Below are 17068 nucleotides of genomic sequence, written 5' to 3'. Positions count from 1 at the left end.
TGGAAATATATTTAACCACACTGTTTTTTTTTTTCATTTTCTACTTATTTTCAGTTAATTTCTGGCCACGAACGATATGTATGAATATAGTGTTATCCAGGGTTGTAGTAATTATTTCTACTTGATGATAAAGTGACTGGAAATTTCCAGCTTTTTCTCAATGTTTTATTACAATACTGGTAATACTTTTGGTCTTTCATCATTATTAATTCATTTAGTATTCATTGTGATAATACTGATCATAATAAATTTATTTCAAATTCATGTAGATGTCATATTTTATTCACTGCTATAGGATATTCATTTTAATTCAGAACTAATTAATATACCATTAAAATAAAGTGTTACTTACATTTTTCATTTTAAACATAAAATGTCTAGCAGTTCATGACATATTGTATGAGTATTCAGCATCCCAGTGGTAACTGAAGTATCTGTAAATTTCATTTTTAAGCAGTTAAAAAAGGGCACCAGAAAAATGTGTTTAGAAGTTAAATTTTAGCACTCAGCTTGAAACTTAGCATTAACTACAATTATTTTTTAATGTTTTCTACATTTTAATTAATATGTATAGTTCTTATTGATATCATATATGCTTGTATTTATATAACAATCATATTAATAACTCCAAAAAGAGATTATTCAGTCTTCCCCTTGAATATGTATTATATGTTAGCATTATCACCAGGAGAAATTAAAAACCATAAACTCAAAATAATTTAATAATTTAATTGTTTACTTTCTGCATTTCTAATGTCAATTATATAAAAGGGCAGATTCAGACTAATACACTATCTCAAAAGAAGAATTAGGTGTATCTGTGTACTTATTCATATTTTTTCCTCATTTTCATTTAATTGGTGGTGGGAATGAGAGCTTAATGTTTTCAGCATTTTAGTAGACTATTTGAAAAAAGGTGGAGAATAGTTACATTAAATGGTTAAAAGAAAAGGAGGGGGGTTAATTAACCATAAGAAAATTTCATCCCATTATTAAGAATTTTGCTTCACATCAGCTTTATTGAATGAAATTATTTTCTCCTTATCTAAATTTGCACACTCTGTCTTCTTTGAGTTGTCTGCTGTATTGGATATTGAGTTACTATGCTTTTTTTATTTTTCTCATAAATGACATTTTATGTTCTCCACTATCACATCTTATTATCAGCTACAATGAAACTTTAAAAGAAAAGTGAAGGATTCTCTGTAACTCTTCTACCCCTTGAAACAATCACCTTATTTTCCTTGACTTCTTCACAGTTTGTATGACACTGCTCTGTACTTGTCTCTTCTTATTGGGCCTCATTTTTTTGTTTTGTTTTAATTATTTGACATCTCTTACTTTGTAAATATTTCTAAACCAGAGGTTGTTAAGCTTTCAGGATGTATGGATAGGGTTACAATGATGATATTTATGGAGTCCCATATCCCTTAACGTACAAAGCTCTGAAAACCAATTAAGAATTGCCTTAACTTCTTCCTTGGCTTCAACTATCACTTAACGGTGATAGTTGAATTTTGAATTTTTTTCATTCAAAAAATCTTCTTTCCTTTTTTTCTTCTACAAACATTTATTTAGCATCTTCTGTGCATCAGACACACTACTTATCTGTCATTTCATTGTACTGTGGTGGCTTGCATGTTGCTGTGATAGTGGAAGCTATGCAAGTGATAATTGGTCACCCATGTGGACAAGTTTCAGTGGAGCTTCCACACTAGGGCAAACTAGGAAGTAAAGCCTAGCAATCTACTTCCAGAAATAAGCCAATGAAAACACACCATGGCTAACAACAGGATATTGTCCAGTATAGTTCTGGAAAATGAGTCCCTAGGTTGGAAATCACTCAAAATGCACAGTGGCCACAGCAATAGACTCAAGTATACCAGTGATTGTGAAGATGGCACAGGAGTGGGCAATAATATGTCATTCTGTTGTACATGGGGTTGCCATGAGTCAGAGCCCACCCAATGGCAGCCAACATAGCATAATACAATGTATGAATATGTATCAGAGACTTCACTAAATTTTTGGATACTGCAGTGTAGTAAATTACTTTGTGTGGCTTTTCTACCCATAAGTCTTTGTAAACTCCAAGGTGGGATTTGCTATGAGCAACTGAGGAGCTTCTGATTGCTGAAGTTGTCCACCTGGAGTATTCCTGTTGGGAGTGGCACAAAACAATGTTCTGGGAGGTGCCCACTCTCTCTCAGGTGCTTAGAGTTCTGATGCTATAATTGGCTAGTTTGACCACCCTGCGGGCTCTAAAGGAGATCTCCTGGAGGCAGAACTCTCTCTGACTGCTGGTTGAGGAAGACGTGCTGCTGAAAGAGACACGGGCTCCTGAAACACGCGTTGCTGGGCAAGAGACACGCATTGCTGAGTGAGACACCGAGGGACCAGCACTGCTGCTGAAAGAGACTGTGAGAGACTCTTGGCTGAGGGACGGTGGGCTGGGAGAGAGACTGAGCATTCTTCCTGAATTTGAGTTGTAAACTGGTGCTTCCCTAATAAACCCTGTAATCTGTGAGTTCTGTGTGGCCACTGCAGTGAATTATCGAACCCAGGAGAGAGGTGGTGGGTGCTTTGGGAGGAACGGTTGGTGAAAGGGCTGGAGGGAGGCAGCATGTTTGGCCTTGCAGTAATAGGCCTTGGGTTACTGCTGTCTTCCTCTTGTGAGATTAGAGGAGGTCAGAACATGTGGCCTCCTTGCCGTTTTTGCAGATACGAATGTGAATAAAGTGTGAGCCCAGTCATCAAGAATATAAATGTTATAATTATTATGGTAGACAGAGTTTCAGATTACTATGGAGATAAATATTTCTAGAAGTTGTATTAGGAGAATCATTTCAGGAAGAAGGGATAGCATTGTAATAGTCTGCAGGTGTGGTGCAGTGGATCATTTTTGTGGCTTTTCTAGCCATAGTTTTATAACTCCTACAAAATGAGTTGCTGGGACTATGCAAATAAGGTGACTTTGGCCTACCAGGTTGATTATGCCATTCTCCTAGACTGAAAAGGGCTAGTAACACAGAGGTTCAGAGGGACCTCACTACCATCAAGAAGAGTCTGGACTGGGATCTTAAAAGCTTGCAAGCAGGCATCTAGATGCAACGATGGGTCTTTCCTTGTCCAGAGCAAAGAAGAATGAAGAAAACCAAAGTTCCATGGAAAGAATTATTCCTAGTGATTGGTACACCATGTGATCCTCAGCCTATATGACTATGAGACCAGAAGAACTAGATGGTGCTTGGCTACTACTGTCAACCACTTGGAGGGGAATCTATGTAGGAGATCCTGGATAGAGAGGGAGAACAATGTGGAACAAAACTCAAAATCATTTGGAAAAAACAAAAAGGGGACCAGCTTTGCTGGTCTGATAAAGTCTGATGGTACCACTGAGACTATGGCCCCTAGCTACCCATCAGGGGAATTGAACCCATACCTGTGGCTTCCAGCCAAGCAAATGACAGGCATAGGAGTTGAACATTTACCTGAGGCAGATACACTCTTTGGAGAGAACAATCATGGGAGAAAGAAGGGCTGCTTATGCACAGGGAGGTAGCTCAGGGGGCTGGAGTGCATGGAAGGATGTACACAGGGAAGAAGGGACTGTCAGGAGGAAGTGGGAGGGAAGCTGTTGCATTGTGGTGAATTGTGGTCAATGTCATGAGACAAAGTATATGCGAACTGCTGTATGGAAAGTGAATTTGATCTGTAAATTTTCACCCAAATCACAATAAAAAGAAGAAGAAGAAAAAGAAGAAGAGTCTGGAGCAAAGTGTGTCCTTTGGATGAAGGATCTGGGGGCCCTGCATTGAGAACCTCTTAGACCCAGAAGAAGTGAACACTGAAGATGGTGAGAGATAGTAGCAGTGAGCCTGCCTGGTCCATGGAATGATAGTTGAATGCCTTCTGGTAGGAGACTTCCAAAAGAGCTAAAATAACTCTTACATTGTCCATGTAGGGCAGAGGCCTGAGTACTACATGCAGGGGTTACATACCTTCCCCCACCCCAGATAGCAGGGACATAGATAATATATCAAGAGAGCCCCACAGGCCCTGGTAACATGCTGAGAAGCTTAGAAGGACCCAGTGGCCGAGGCTTGGGAGAGTCTGTACAGGGGTCTTCTAGTTGACAGCAAGGCCCAGCAAGGCCCAGGAGCAGAGCAGAAATCTTGGGAGCCATACAGGTCCCTGAACAGCATGATGGTAGCCAGAGTCAGCAGTGACATGAACATAGCATCAGACCTGAAGCATGGCACACCTGCCCAGATTATAAGAATAGGCAAGGGTAATTTTGAGAAGGGTAAGCAGTTCTCCTTTGGGAATCTGTTGTTATTGCTTAATGTTTGCTTTCTATAAATAAGAATTATGGCTTTTACTTTGCCAACACTGTGTATGTGCCTGACTCCATAATGGATAAAAGTAGCATTTATAGACTGGTTGATGCCATTCAGTATATGTGCCTCATTCCTAGCAGTCTAATGACTGCCTAGAAATTTGAGGTACAGATTGTCTGCATGTGCAATGCAGATAGATAGACATGTACATACAGAAGGCAAGAGAACATAGCCCGTTGTGGGAACTAAAGGAGTAAAATGGCTCTAACATAAGGTGGAAATAGGAAAAGAAGGCATGAGAGATCAGCTCTGGGCCAAATATGGAAGGACTTTGTCATTCTAAGGGCTTTAGATTTCATTCATAAGACTTGAGGTTGTGGGAGTTAGTATTAAAGGATTTTTAAGAAAAAAGTGACACGATTAGATTTATGTTTTAGAAAGACCATTCAGACCATATGCTCTGGTTACATAGTACCGCTCTGACAAAAATATTCCACAAGTGGGATGGCTCGAAGAAATAGGAGTTTAGTCTCTTACAGTTTGTTGTTGTTGTTATGTGCCATCGAGTCGGCCCCGACTCATAGCGACCCCTCCTTGGGTTTCCGAGGCAGTATCACTACGGAAGTAGATTGCCCCATCTTCCTTCTGAGGAGTGGCTGGTGGGTTTGAACCACCAGCCTCTGGTTAGCAGTCAAGTGCCTTAGCCACTATGCTACAAGAGCTACAGTTTAGAGGCTTTAAGTCTGAGTTAAAAGTATCAGGCTCTAGGGGCTGGATGAAAGCCCCTCAACCTTGGACTTCAGCTCTGCCTCCTGCTCCCGGCCCACAGAAACTGGAGGCTTTTCTTCACTCAGACAGATGCTGACTGCTGAGATTGACAAGCCCAAGGTTGGCAAGTAAAAAGGCACAGTCCTGATGTTACCAAACCACACAGTGGCCATTAATTCAAGTCCATTGAAAGTCCCAAGGTTGGCAGAGCATGGCAGGCTGTTGAACAATTACGTGGCTATAAGCAGGGCTCAAGCATGCCATAAGCTAGAGTCTGTTCCCCAAGGCTTCTTCTTATATACTGAAAGCAGATTACATCCCTAAGGCAAATACTCAGCTGTTCACAGTAGATTCCACCATGGAGTTGATTGCCAGTGTCATCATGGGGAATACTACATCTAGCTGCCCAGCCACTCAACCAGGCCAGCCAAGTTGACACACAAACTTAACTATGACACCATAGATTGGAGGATGCAGTAGAATGGAAGAAGACTAACCTACCCACTACCATGAAGCTGATTCTGACTCCTAGCAACACTGCAGGATAGAGTAAAGCTTCCGCATAGGGTTTCCAAGGCTGTACATCTTTAGGGAAACAGACTGCCTCATCTTTCTTCTGAAAAGTGGCTGGTGGGTTTGAACCACCGACCTTCTGGTTAGCAGCCAAGTAATTTAACCACTGTGCCACTAGGGCTCATTGGAAGAAGACTTTTGTTATTAACTGAAAATAAAAAGGATGAAGGCCTGAACTAATGTAGAGGCAATAGAAATACAGGGAAATGAAAAGATTCAAGAGATATTTAAAAAGTAGAGATTCAATTCAAATGGCCTATTGACTAATTAGACCTGGAGGCTGGCAGAGAGGGAATATGAAAGATTTTTTTTTACCATGGATGCTGATGAAAGCATTTGGGTGGATGATGTTGCCCTTCATGACAAGGAAATGCAGAAGTACTATTCTAGGAGAGAAGAATGGGGGTGGGGAGGGAGTGTCTAGAGGAGCGTTGAGATGAGTTCTGGTGGGCACATTGAATTTGAGGTACCTGAAGATTATCCTGGCACAGATGTTGAGTATGCTTTAGATATTTATATCAAGAGAACTCACCATCATCAGAAAACTCACTCAGATGCTTCCTTTGACTCCCTTTCTCTTTACTTCCTTCCTACAATCTCTTCTACTTCTGAACTCCCCAGCTCTTTAATTTTCATACAGTATTTCATACCTTTATTTTTTATTGTTAGGGAGCTCTGGTGGCATAATGCCTAAGGCATTTGACTGCTAAGCAGAAGGCTGGCAGTTCAAACTCACCAGCCACTCCTGGGAAGAAAGGTTGAGCAATCTACTTCCCTAGTGATACCACCTCGGAAACCCAAGGAGGGGTTGCTATTAGTCGGATCCAACTTGATGGTAGTGACAGCCAGCAGCCAGCATTAGTTTGTAAACTTATGCTTGAGAGCAAAGAATATGTTATGTGTACATCTTTGGTTAAAATAGCATACGAACTTGCACATAGTTGATATACCATGTGGTTGTTACTATGTGCCATCAAGTCGGACACGACTCATAGCGACCCCTCCTTGGGTTTCCAAGGCAGTACCACTACAGAAGTAAATTCCCTGATTTTCCTTCCGAGGAGTGGCTGATGAGTTTGAACCGCCAGCCCTCTGGTTAGCAGTCAAGTGCCTTAGGCACTACGCTACCAGAGCTCCTTGATATAGCATAAATACTCTTAAATGAGTAAATAACATATCGACAAGCTAATATTTCTTTTTTTCCTTCCTGTAATCCATAGATATGCCCGTCATTATGTAACACTTCAATAATTGTTATCTTTTCTAAAGAGCATATTATTTACAATTATTGCTGCTAGATTCATGATATGCTGCCAGTTTCCTGGGTGATTCAAATTTAAGAGCTGGAGTACTAGCCAAAAGGTGGGCAGTTCAGAAGTAGGGACTGACTGTCTGCTTCTGAAAGGTCACAGCCTTGAAAAACCTATAGAGCAGTTCTACTCTACACACCTGGTATTGCCGTGAATAGGAGCTCTGGTAGCATAGTGCCTAAGGCACTTGACTGCTCACCAGAAGGCTGGCGGTTCAAACCCACCAGCCACTCCTCAGAAGGAAGGTTGGGCAATCCTACTTCTGTAGTGATACTGCCTTGGAAACCCAAGGAGGGGTCGCTATGAGTCGTGTCTGACTTGATGGCTATCATGTATTATTATTGAAATTATTATTATTGAAATTTTATGAAAGAAACAATTTCAGATTGATTTAAGCAATTTGCTTGAGATTACACAAGCAGTAAGTGATAGAGTTAGGATTTTAACAAAGGTCTTTCTGCAAAGGCTAATATATGCCTTTGCCACCCTAATGTTTTAACTAGGCTGGGCTGTGGTTCATACTGTATTAAATGGCCAAATTCATTTGAGTTTAATGCCTAAATGAGTGTAAATGCTTCCTTTAAACTTGAAAAATTATTCATAGTTTCACAAATATTTTATTCATTAATTTTATTTTTTAATTACAAGTGTTACACAACTGTTATAATTTAAAGAATTCAGAAATTAATAAAGCAAATCTCTTAAATTTCATTCTAGTAGCATTCTGTGTTTGAGACCAGACATTTTCTGTTTATACAGTCACATGTAAATACAGTTGAATTTTTAAAAATAAATATGGGAACATGGCACTGTACCTTTCTTTTTCACTTTACAACATGTACTTCTCCATTTCAAGATATATTGATCTATTTAGCTTTTGTAAAGATAAATAAATGGCATTCTATTTTATGGATTTATCACATTCTATCTAACATACATCTTATTCTTGTTTATTTGAGTTGTCCCTATTATTTTGACAGTAACTCAACTCTCACTCATTGTGGTTGAGTCAGATAGGACTCATAGCCACCCCTCCTTGCATTTCCAAGGCGATGTCACTACTGAAGTAGATTGCCTAACCTTCCTTCTGAGGAGTGGCTGGTGGATTTGAACTGCCAGCCTTCTGGTTAGCAGTCAAATGCCTTAGGCACTAGGCTAATTAATTCTAGACAAATGACTTTCTAGAGATAGAACTACTGTGTCATCCTTAGAAATTTGAGAATCTTTTCATGCAATTTCATATAGTTGTAAGCTAGTTTGTATTTTCTTTTCTGTTCATTGCTTGGCTTATTATTTTTTTTATTATTTTTTTAATTTTCTGCTTTTTGATTAGTTTGTTTAATTTCTACAAAGTTTCTTCCCCCCCCGCAAAAAAAAGAAATACAGTGACTCCAACACAGAGACATTTTTCTCCTTTATGGAATTACTAATAGATGACAACATGGCAGATTTTAAAAATTTTCTCTTTGTGCTTAATTGTCAATGTGCTAGGGTTTACCCAAAATTCAGTTCCACAGTCTTTTAAAACAAATATATAATAGAATATTTCATCTATACAGGAGAGTATATACATACTCTATACAGTCATGCACCATATAATGTCCATTCAGGCAATGTCTGAATACATATAGTCCATGTAAAGTATAATACAGTTCAGATCAGAGAACAAGACGTAGTTAACTCACCTGCTTCCAACACATAACACATGTATGTATCTCATGTCTCGTGTATACAAAGTGATTGCACTGTCAGGCATGTAATGATACAGTACATATATAACCTATAATACATATGTCTTGATAGTTAGAATAAACATCCATGTTATTAGCTTAGGTATGTGCTTTATTATACTTTCAATCTCAAAAGTTTACCATATAACAGCGTATGCTTTGACTTATAGGCAGCACATCCAATCTTGTGTATCACATGTCTCGAATGGTGAAGCATTATCTCTCTGCTTATTTTATTTTTGAAAAGATTACTGTGAAGTGCATCATGGCTCCCAAATGCAGCAAAACCAGTGCTAAGTGGTAGCAGCAGCAATAGGCAAAGAAGGATCAATTTGGAAGTGAAACAAAAGGTTAGTAAACAACATGTAGGGGGGAAATCAGTGAATGGTATTGATTGTGATTTAGACATGTCACACTTGACAATGTTTATGATCCTCGAAAACAAAGAAAAAATCCTCCGAGCTGTTAAAGGATTGGCTCCACTGAAAGCTACAAGGCTAACACAAACGGGAGAGGAAGATAGATCTGATATGGAGAATTTGCTAATGACGTGGATTGAGGACCAAAGACAAAAATGAATCCCTCTCATGACACGATGATCACTTTGAAAGCAGGAAGCTTGCTGGAGGCTTAAAGGAAAAAGCAGGACCAGACTGTGATGTGGTGTTTGCACAACATCCAAATGACATAACATCCTATTTCACAGAACATGGATGTTATCATGGATGTTAACCAACTCATGACTGTATAAAGATAAGAGATATAAAAGAAAAACAAAAAAAAAACTTGATCATGTACCCCTGCTCAGTTTAATAAATCAAATTCTGCCAATGCCTTTGAGGTTCTTGTGTGTTTCTCTCACATCCAATCCCTCCAATACTGTCTCTGGAAATTTGTGTTTTATCATTCCCATTATAATTTTACTGTGTACACATCCCCAAAGAACACATTGTTTAAATTTGTGAGATTTTCATTTATATAAATGAAGTTATTCTATACATTTTTAAATTATTTCTCTCAAGCATTATGTATGGGTGCTTATTGAGCCACATTATCACTACTACTAGAATAGTCAGAAATTTTTGGGTTTTGCTCTAACTGTTGATGTCCTGTCATATTCTTGGTCTATATGTTTTAAGGAGATTGGTGCTCCTTACTCCACAAAACTTTGGTATTGGAAATGGCTTATATGCATTCTTTCTTTTCCCTTTTTCTTTTCCTTTCCCTGTCTTCTCCTGTCTTCATTCTTCCCTTTTCTTTTCTGCATTAGCAGCAGTAATGGCTAAAAACCAAGCCTCTGGAGTCAGACGATCTAGGATCACTTCTCAGCTATGACACACAATAATTGGTGACTTTGGACCTATTACATCTCCCTTTGGCTTGATATCTTGCTTTGTCAAATGGAGGTAATAATTGCCTATTCCATTGCATTGCCATTAAGTTGATTCCAACTCATAGTGACTCTATAGGACACAGTAGAGGTGCCCCATAGGGTTTCCAAGGCTGTAAATCTTTACAGGGAGCTCTGGCAGCATAGTGCCTACAGCACTTGACTGCTAACCAGAAGGCTGGCGGTTCAAACCCACCAGCCACTCCTCGGAAGGAAGATAGGGCAATCTACTTCCATAGTGATACTGCCTCGGAAACCCAAGGAGGGGTCGCTATAAGTTGGGTCCGACTCGATGGCACATAACAACAAATCTTTACAGAAACAGCCTGCCACTGCTTTCTCCCGTGGAGCAGCTGGTGGGTTTGAACCATTGACATTTTGGTTAGCAGTTAAGTGCTTTAACCATGGTACCACCAGGTCTCCTCATAGAGATATTGAAAGGATTATATGAGTTAATTTTACACTGGTATGTAAAATGCTGGGTGTAGTGCCTAGCACATAGTTTAATAATTATTAGAAAAAAATTTTCTTTATTTATCTCAACAACTCCTTTCATATATCCACCTGTCTTTCACCTTTAATTAGCCCAGGATTCAAGCCTCTAAGGCCATGGAGGCAGCTGTTGGCTCCTCAGCAACTCAGTCATCCTAAAATAAGGAGGGATTTCAATGTGGTGAGTAGACCTAGTGAGAAGTCCTGGTGAAATGGGTTCCTTTATGTGTTTGTTTTTGTCTTGGTTCTTTTGGAAAAACAGCTTGAAACATTTTTTTCCCCTAGTCTTGATGAGTTTCCTTGAGTCTAGTTTACTAAGCCAGAACATTTGTTACTTTTGTCCAGGTTGATTGACATTTCCTGGGTAAACTGTAAACAACTTGTGGTTTGATACTTTTTGCTTGGGTTCCAGGCTGCGCTGTGATTGGTATGCACCTTACAGAGATTGGTCAATGTAATACGTAAATAAAGTGACTATTGACTGGGCATAGGAAGTGACGGTAGCCTACTTTGCAAATGAAGTGTCTATGGCTTACCAAGAGAGAGCAGATTGGTCAGTTTATGGTCCCCACTGGGAAGAGTGATGCCTTGAAATTGCCAAGGAGTTGTATATGTATATGAAGCCAGCCCTAGAGAGGTTTTTGAGACAGAGAGAAGCAACAGAATCAGAAGGAAGAAAGAGGAGAAAAGAGAAAGGAGCAAAGAGGAGAGGAGGCAAGGAGCCCCCTGAAAGACTTGTAAACATGGGTCAAGGGCTGTAATACTGAAGACAATGAAAAGCCCTGAAGGGACCCAGCAGCAGAGCTTGTGGCAACAGACCTGAAAAGGGCTCTCCAGCAGAGTTGGTAGTGACAGATGGCAGGGCCAAGGAGAGCCTGTCCTGAGGAAACCAAAAAGAGCCTATCCTCAAGTAGCTGACAAGAGGCCTGCACGGCCAAGAAGAGCTGAGACAGTATCCTGCACTGAAGAAGGGAGACTTTGCCTACATGCTTCCCGATCCGGATCCTGAGATCTAGCCTGCTGAACATGATTCTTTGTTGTACCCTGTTACTTCCTTAATAAGCCACTTAGCTGGATGTATGGTCTGTGAGTTCTGTGTGGCTACTGCAATAGACTATAGAACCCAGAAGAGAAGTAGAGATAAGTGTGTGGGGGGTGGCTGGTGGCAGAATTGGTAAAATGTTTGGACGGTGGAGGTATGTCTGACTTCCACATTACGGAAAGCAGTTTTGGCCTGATTCTCGTCATTATTCCCCTGAAGTTAGACATGTTCTAACGCAACTATTACCATTTCTCAGAGGCATTTCTCACAGGATTAAAGGCATGTAGTTCCTTCAGAGGAAACAGTTTTGGTAAGACAAAGCTTGAATGTATGTAATACCAATTATGCCTTCCCTTTCCCCATGCTACTTAGGCTGAACATTTCTCACCCATCAGGTTCTTTCCATATTAGACATGCAGTTTTCAGTGGGCTTGGCCTTAGTCCTAACAGTTATTCTATCCTCCTGAAAGTTTCAGCTGCTGCATAATGCATGGGTATTTTTGGGTGGGTGATCTGAGGATAATTATATGTTTTTTTTTTTTTTCCCCACTACATCACCTTCCACTTATTCATTCAGTATTAATTCAGCAAGTAATTACAGAATTTTTACTTTGGCCCAGCCACTGTGAAGCCACTCGGAATATAGCATCAGACAAAATAGACAAGATCCTTGCCTTTGGTGTTTAAAATTTAGTAGAAGTAATCATCATTAAAAAAATCATTAATTGTTCTTGTTGTCAGATGCCATCAAGTCAGCTCTGACTCATAGCAATCTTATGTACAACAGAATGAAACACTGCCTGGTCCAGCACCATCCTCACAATCCTTGCTATGCTTGAGCCCATCATTGCAGACACTGTGTCCATCTCATTGAGAATCTTCCCCTTTTTCGCTGACTCTATATTTTACCACATTCCTTCTCCAGGGAATGGTCCTTTCCGACAACATGACCAAAGTAGGTGAGACGAAGTCTGGCCATTCTTGCTTCTAAGGAGAATCCCAGCTGCACTTCTTCCAGAAGTTAATTAGTTAGTTCTGGCATTCCTGATATTTTCAGCATTTTTCACCAACATCCCAATTCAAAGACATTAACTCTTCTTGGGTCTTCCTTATTCATTATGCACATGAGGTGACTGAAAATACCATGGCTTGGGTCAGGCACACTTTAGTTTTCAAAGTGACAGCTTTGCTCCTTAACACTTTAAAGAAGTCTTTTGCAGGAGATTTGCCCAGTGCGATACAATGTCTGACTTCTTAGATACTGCTTCCATGGGTGTTTGATTGTGGATCCAAGTAAAATGAAATTCCTGACAACTTCAATCTTTTCTCCATTCATCATAATGTTGTTTATTGGTCTACTTGTGAGGATTTTTGTTTTCTTTATGTTGAGGTGTAATCCATACTGCATACTGTAATCTTTAATCTTCATTTAGTAAGTACTTCAAGTCATCTTCACTTTCAGCAAGCAAGGTCATGTCAGCAAGGTCATAACAACCTGCACATCACAGGTTGTTAATGAGTCTTCTAATCCTGATGCCACATTCTTCTTCCTTTAGTCCAGGTTCTCAGATTATTTGCTCAGCATACAGATTGAGTAAGAATGGTGAAAGGATACAACCCTGCTGTACACCCTTCCTGATTTTAACCCATGCAGTATGCCTTTGTTCTGTTTGAATGACAGCCTCTTGGCCTATGTACAGGTTCCTCATGAGCACAATTAAGTGTTCTGGAATTCCCATTTTTCACAATGTTATCCATAATTTGGTATGGTCCACACAGTCTAATGCCTTTGCATAGTCGATAAAGCACAGCTAAATATCTTTCTGTTTTTCTTTGCTTTCAGCCAAGATCCATCAGACACCATCAATGATATCCCTTATTCCACATCCTCTTCAAATCCATCTTGAACTTCTGGAAGTTCCCTGTCAATATACAACTACAGCTGTTTTTTTGAACTGCTCAAGATATGAGCAAAATTTTACTTGTTTGTGATATTAGTGGAATTGTTCGATAATTTCCACTTTCTGATGTATCGCCTTTCTTTGGAATGGGCACAAATATGGATCTCTTCCAGTAAGCTGTCCAGGAAACTGTCTTCCAAATTTATTCACATAGATGAGTAAGCACCTCTAGCACTGCATCTGTTTGTAGAAATACTTCAGTAGGTTTTCTGTCAATTCCTGGAGCCTAGTTTTCCATCAGTTCCTTCAGTGCAGGTTGGATTTCTTCCTTCAGTATTATTGGTTCTTGGTCACATGCTACCTCCTGGAATGGTTGAATGTCCATCAATATTTTTTCTCTTTTGATTTTGTTACTCTGTATATTCCTTTCATCTTCTTTTGATGCTTCCCACACCATTCAATATTTTGCCCATAGAATCATACAATATTGCAATCATTAAATATGATTGTGTTAATATTATGAGATGTCAGGGAAAACTCCTTGGACGAAACAAGTTTAAGCTGTTTTCTCTCTCATTTAGAGTACAACAATATGAGCCAAGAATACAGTTTATACAAGTACCCTCTAACAATGCTTCATGCAGTTCAAGTTTACAACAATAATGAAGTTTTCTTCTATTCCTAATTGTCTAGAGTAGTCTCTCACTGTGATAGTTAAACTTGTATGTCAACTTGGCTGGGCCTGGTTGAGTGACTGGGCAGCTGGTGGTAGTTATTCCCCATGATGAGACTGGCAATCACTCCATGGTGGGATCTACCACAAGCAACTGAGTAGCTGCCTTTGGTATGTGGTCTGTTCCCTGTATATAAGGAGAAGCCTTTGGGATAGTCTCTAGCTTATGGCACTCCTGGACTCTGCATTTAGCTGTGTCATTGTTCAGCAGCCTGCCATGCTCTGCCAACCTTGGGACTTAAACAGACTTGAATTAATGGCCTGCCATTTTATTTATTGACTTTGCCATTTTATTTGTTGACTTTGGGCTTGTTGGCCTCAGTGGCTAGTGGCTGCCTGAGTGAGGAGATCCCTCAAGCTTTGGTGGGCCAGGAGCGAGAGGCGGACTGGAGCCCAAGGTAGAGGGGCTTTCACGCAGACTGTAGAGCCTGGCACTTTGAACTCGGACTTCTAGCCTCCTAACCTGTAAGAGAATGAACTCCTGTTTGTTAAGGCCATCCCATTTTGTGGTATATATTCTTGTCAGAGTGGCACTGGGTAACCAGAACACATACTCTTGATTATTTCCAGCCAGTTTTATTGCATCACGTAGTAATCTCCCCATGGTGTCTTCCCATTATCAGATAATGCAACTATATTATGTGTGGTTTTAGAGTTTATTCTACACATTGAGCTATACCTTATTGCAACCATCCTTATTTGTGTAAATTCTTACCAGTGCATTCTCTCTATTTCATACCTGGGTCATTGACTTTGATGATAAATTTTTGTCTTTGTCTTTCATGGATCTCAGGTAGGCTTTCTAGGCAACTCTCTTTTCTGCTTGTTTAGAACTATAATTCATTTCCAGGGTGGGAATAAATGGTTAACCTAGTAGGCTGCTAACTGAGAGGTTGGAGGTTTGAAACGTGCCTCAAAAGAAAGGCCTTGAGATTTGCTTCTGAAAAATCAAACATGATAACCCTGTGGACCATGGTTCATTCTACCTTGACGGGAGTGTGTTGCCATGAGTTGTAGTTAACTTGTTTTCCTCAAGCTGTAGTCATTGATATAGCTTAAGGACCACTGGTGGTGTAGTGGATAAGGCATTTGGTTGCTAACCAGAAGGTCAATGGTTCAAACCCACCAGCCACTCCATGAAAGGAAAATAAGATGGTGGTCTACTTCTGTAAAGATTTACATCCTGGGAAACCCAATGGGGGTCGCTATGAGTTGGAATTGACTCCATGGCAGTGAGTTTTGTTTTCTTTAATCATTGATATAGCTTAGTTGCTAATTCTATTTTCTTTCTTTATCAACTAACTTTTTTTTTCTTTATCAACTGTGTGTATTGTCCCACAATTTTATTGTTTGAAGTATTTTTTTTTCCATTCTGTTTTGTTTAAGGAAATGTATGTATTTAATCTAACATACAATGAAAAACCCAAAATAACCTGTCCAAGAAAACATAATTCTGAAGGAGTAATAATAATAATAATAATAAGTAAAAAATAAATAACTAGTCATTCTTTATTAATTCAGCAAAATTCATAAAGTGTTGAAAGGTGCCAACCAGAATTGTAGAAGAGACATTAGTCTGTGCCCCATCATTGGCCTAAGCAATATCATTTTATTAGTTGGGGAATGGAAGGAGAAATGGTTATGACTGATAAAACTAAGGAGATCTGTTTTGACTGATTTTTTTCTTGCACCAAATCAATGGAATCTAAGAACTAAATTTCTTATCTCTTTGTAAGTCCCATGGCCCTGCCCTTTGCCTCCTACAACATAAATGAACTTCCTGAGAATTCTATCTAAAATAGGCATCATGTGATGGATTCATTTTACTCAGTGAAAAGTCACTTAACTCTTGAAGTGTATCCAATATGCAGATATTTTAAGTGTTGTTGTTATGTGCCCCCAAGTGGGACCCGACTCATAGCCACCCTTCCTTGGGTTCCCCAGGCGGTGTCACTACAGAAGTAGATTGCTGAACCTTCCAGAGCCCTTAAACAGTAAATTGAAATAATTATGTTTTTAAAATAGTGACAAAATAACACATTTATTTTTTATCCCCTAATAAAAATTACTGGCAAATTAATTACTTGCAAAATAAGTGAGTATAAGAATTAAAAAAAGGAAAGCTGTTGAAAGCACATAGCCTCTTGAAGAAAGGTTAATTTTTGAAACATAGCTCATGATTTTTGAAATACTTTATTTAGCATTTTAATTTTATTTAAAATGGCATTCGAATTATAATGATCATTTTGGAAGAACTAAACTTTAAGTTTTAACAGCTTCATTTGCTTTAGAGTTATGTTTGTCATTAATGAAATGTTTTAAAAATATTTTTTTAGTGTTGTGGATCAATTTAGGAAAAGGGAGAATGATGCAGCAATTAAAATCCAGAGTTGGTTCCGGGGATGTAAAGTTCGGGCGTATATCAGGTATATTGCTTTTGTCATGAAAACCTCAGATATTAACAAAATATATATTTCTTAGAAAATGTAGTGTATTTGGGTATTGTTAATTTCAAATAGTATAAATAATATTTTACTTTTCATGAAGTTGATAAGTTATGTGATGCCTTTTTAAAAAAGAGATAACATGCTGTTTTTTCACATCTTTTCCTACATACCAAAAACTGAATTACATTGAACATATCTCTACTTTTAAAAATTCCCAGTGTATTGTCCTAGATAAGATGGAAGAAGAATATGGCCATAAAAACTCGTATGGTAGACTGGGGATTCCAGTCTAATTTGAACAATAATGCTAGTATAATCATTTTATAAATAAGTTTTGAATGT

General features: G+C 39.0%; 1 protein-coding gene across 1 annotated transcript in view; it reads left to right on the top strand.

Moving 5' to 3' along the window:
- SPATA17 (spermatogenesis associated 17) overlaps positions 1-17068 on the top strand; it is a 446526-nt gene that overhangs the window by 25727 nt on the left and 403731 nt on the right. Inside the window, exon 2 of the mRNA XM_007952483.1 lies at positions 16616-16705. Coding sequence (XP_007950674.1) covers positions 16616-16705 — 90 coding nt within the window. The remainder of the gene's footprint in view (positions 1-16615; positions 16706-17068) is intronic.

Source organism: Orycteropus afer, unplaced genomic scaffold, assembly GCF_000298275.1.
Source record: "Orycteropus afer afer isolate SDZICR_OR568_19922 unplaced genomic scaffold, OryAfe1.0 scaffold00013, whole genome shotgun sequence".
Taxonomy (NCBI): Eukaryota; Metazoa; Chordata; class Mammalia; order Tubulidentata; family Orycteropodidae; genus Orycteropus; species Orycteropus afer.
Note: the sequence above shows the minus strand (reverse complement) of the source record. Positions and strands in the feature narration are given on the sequence as shown.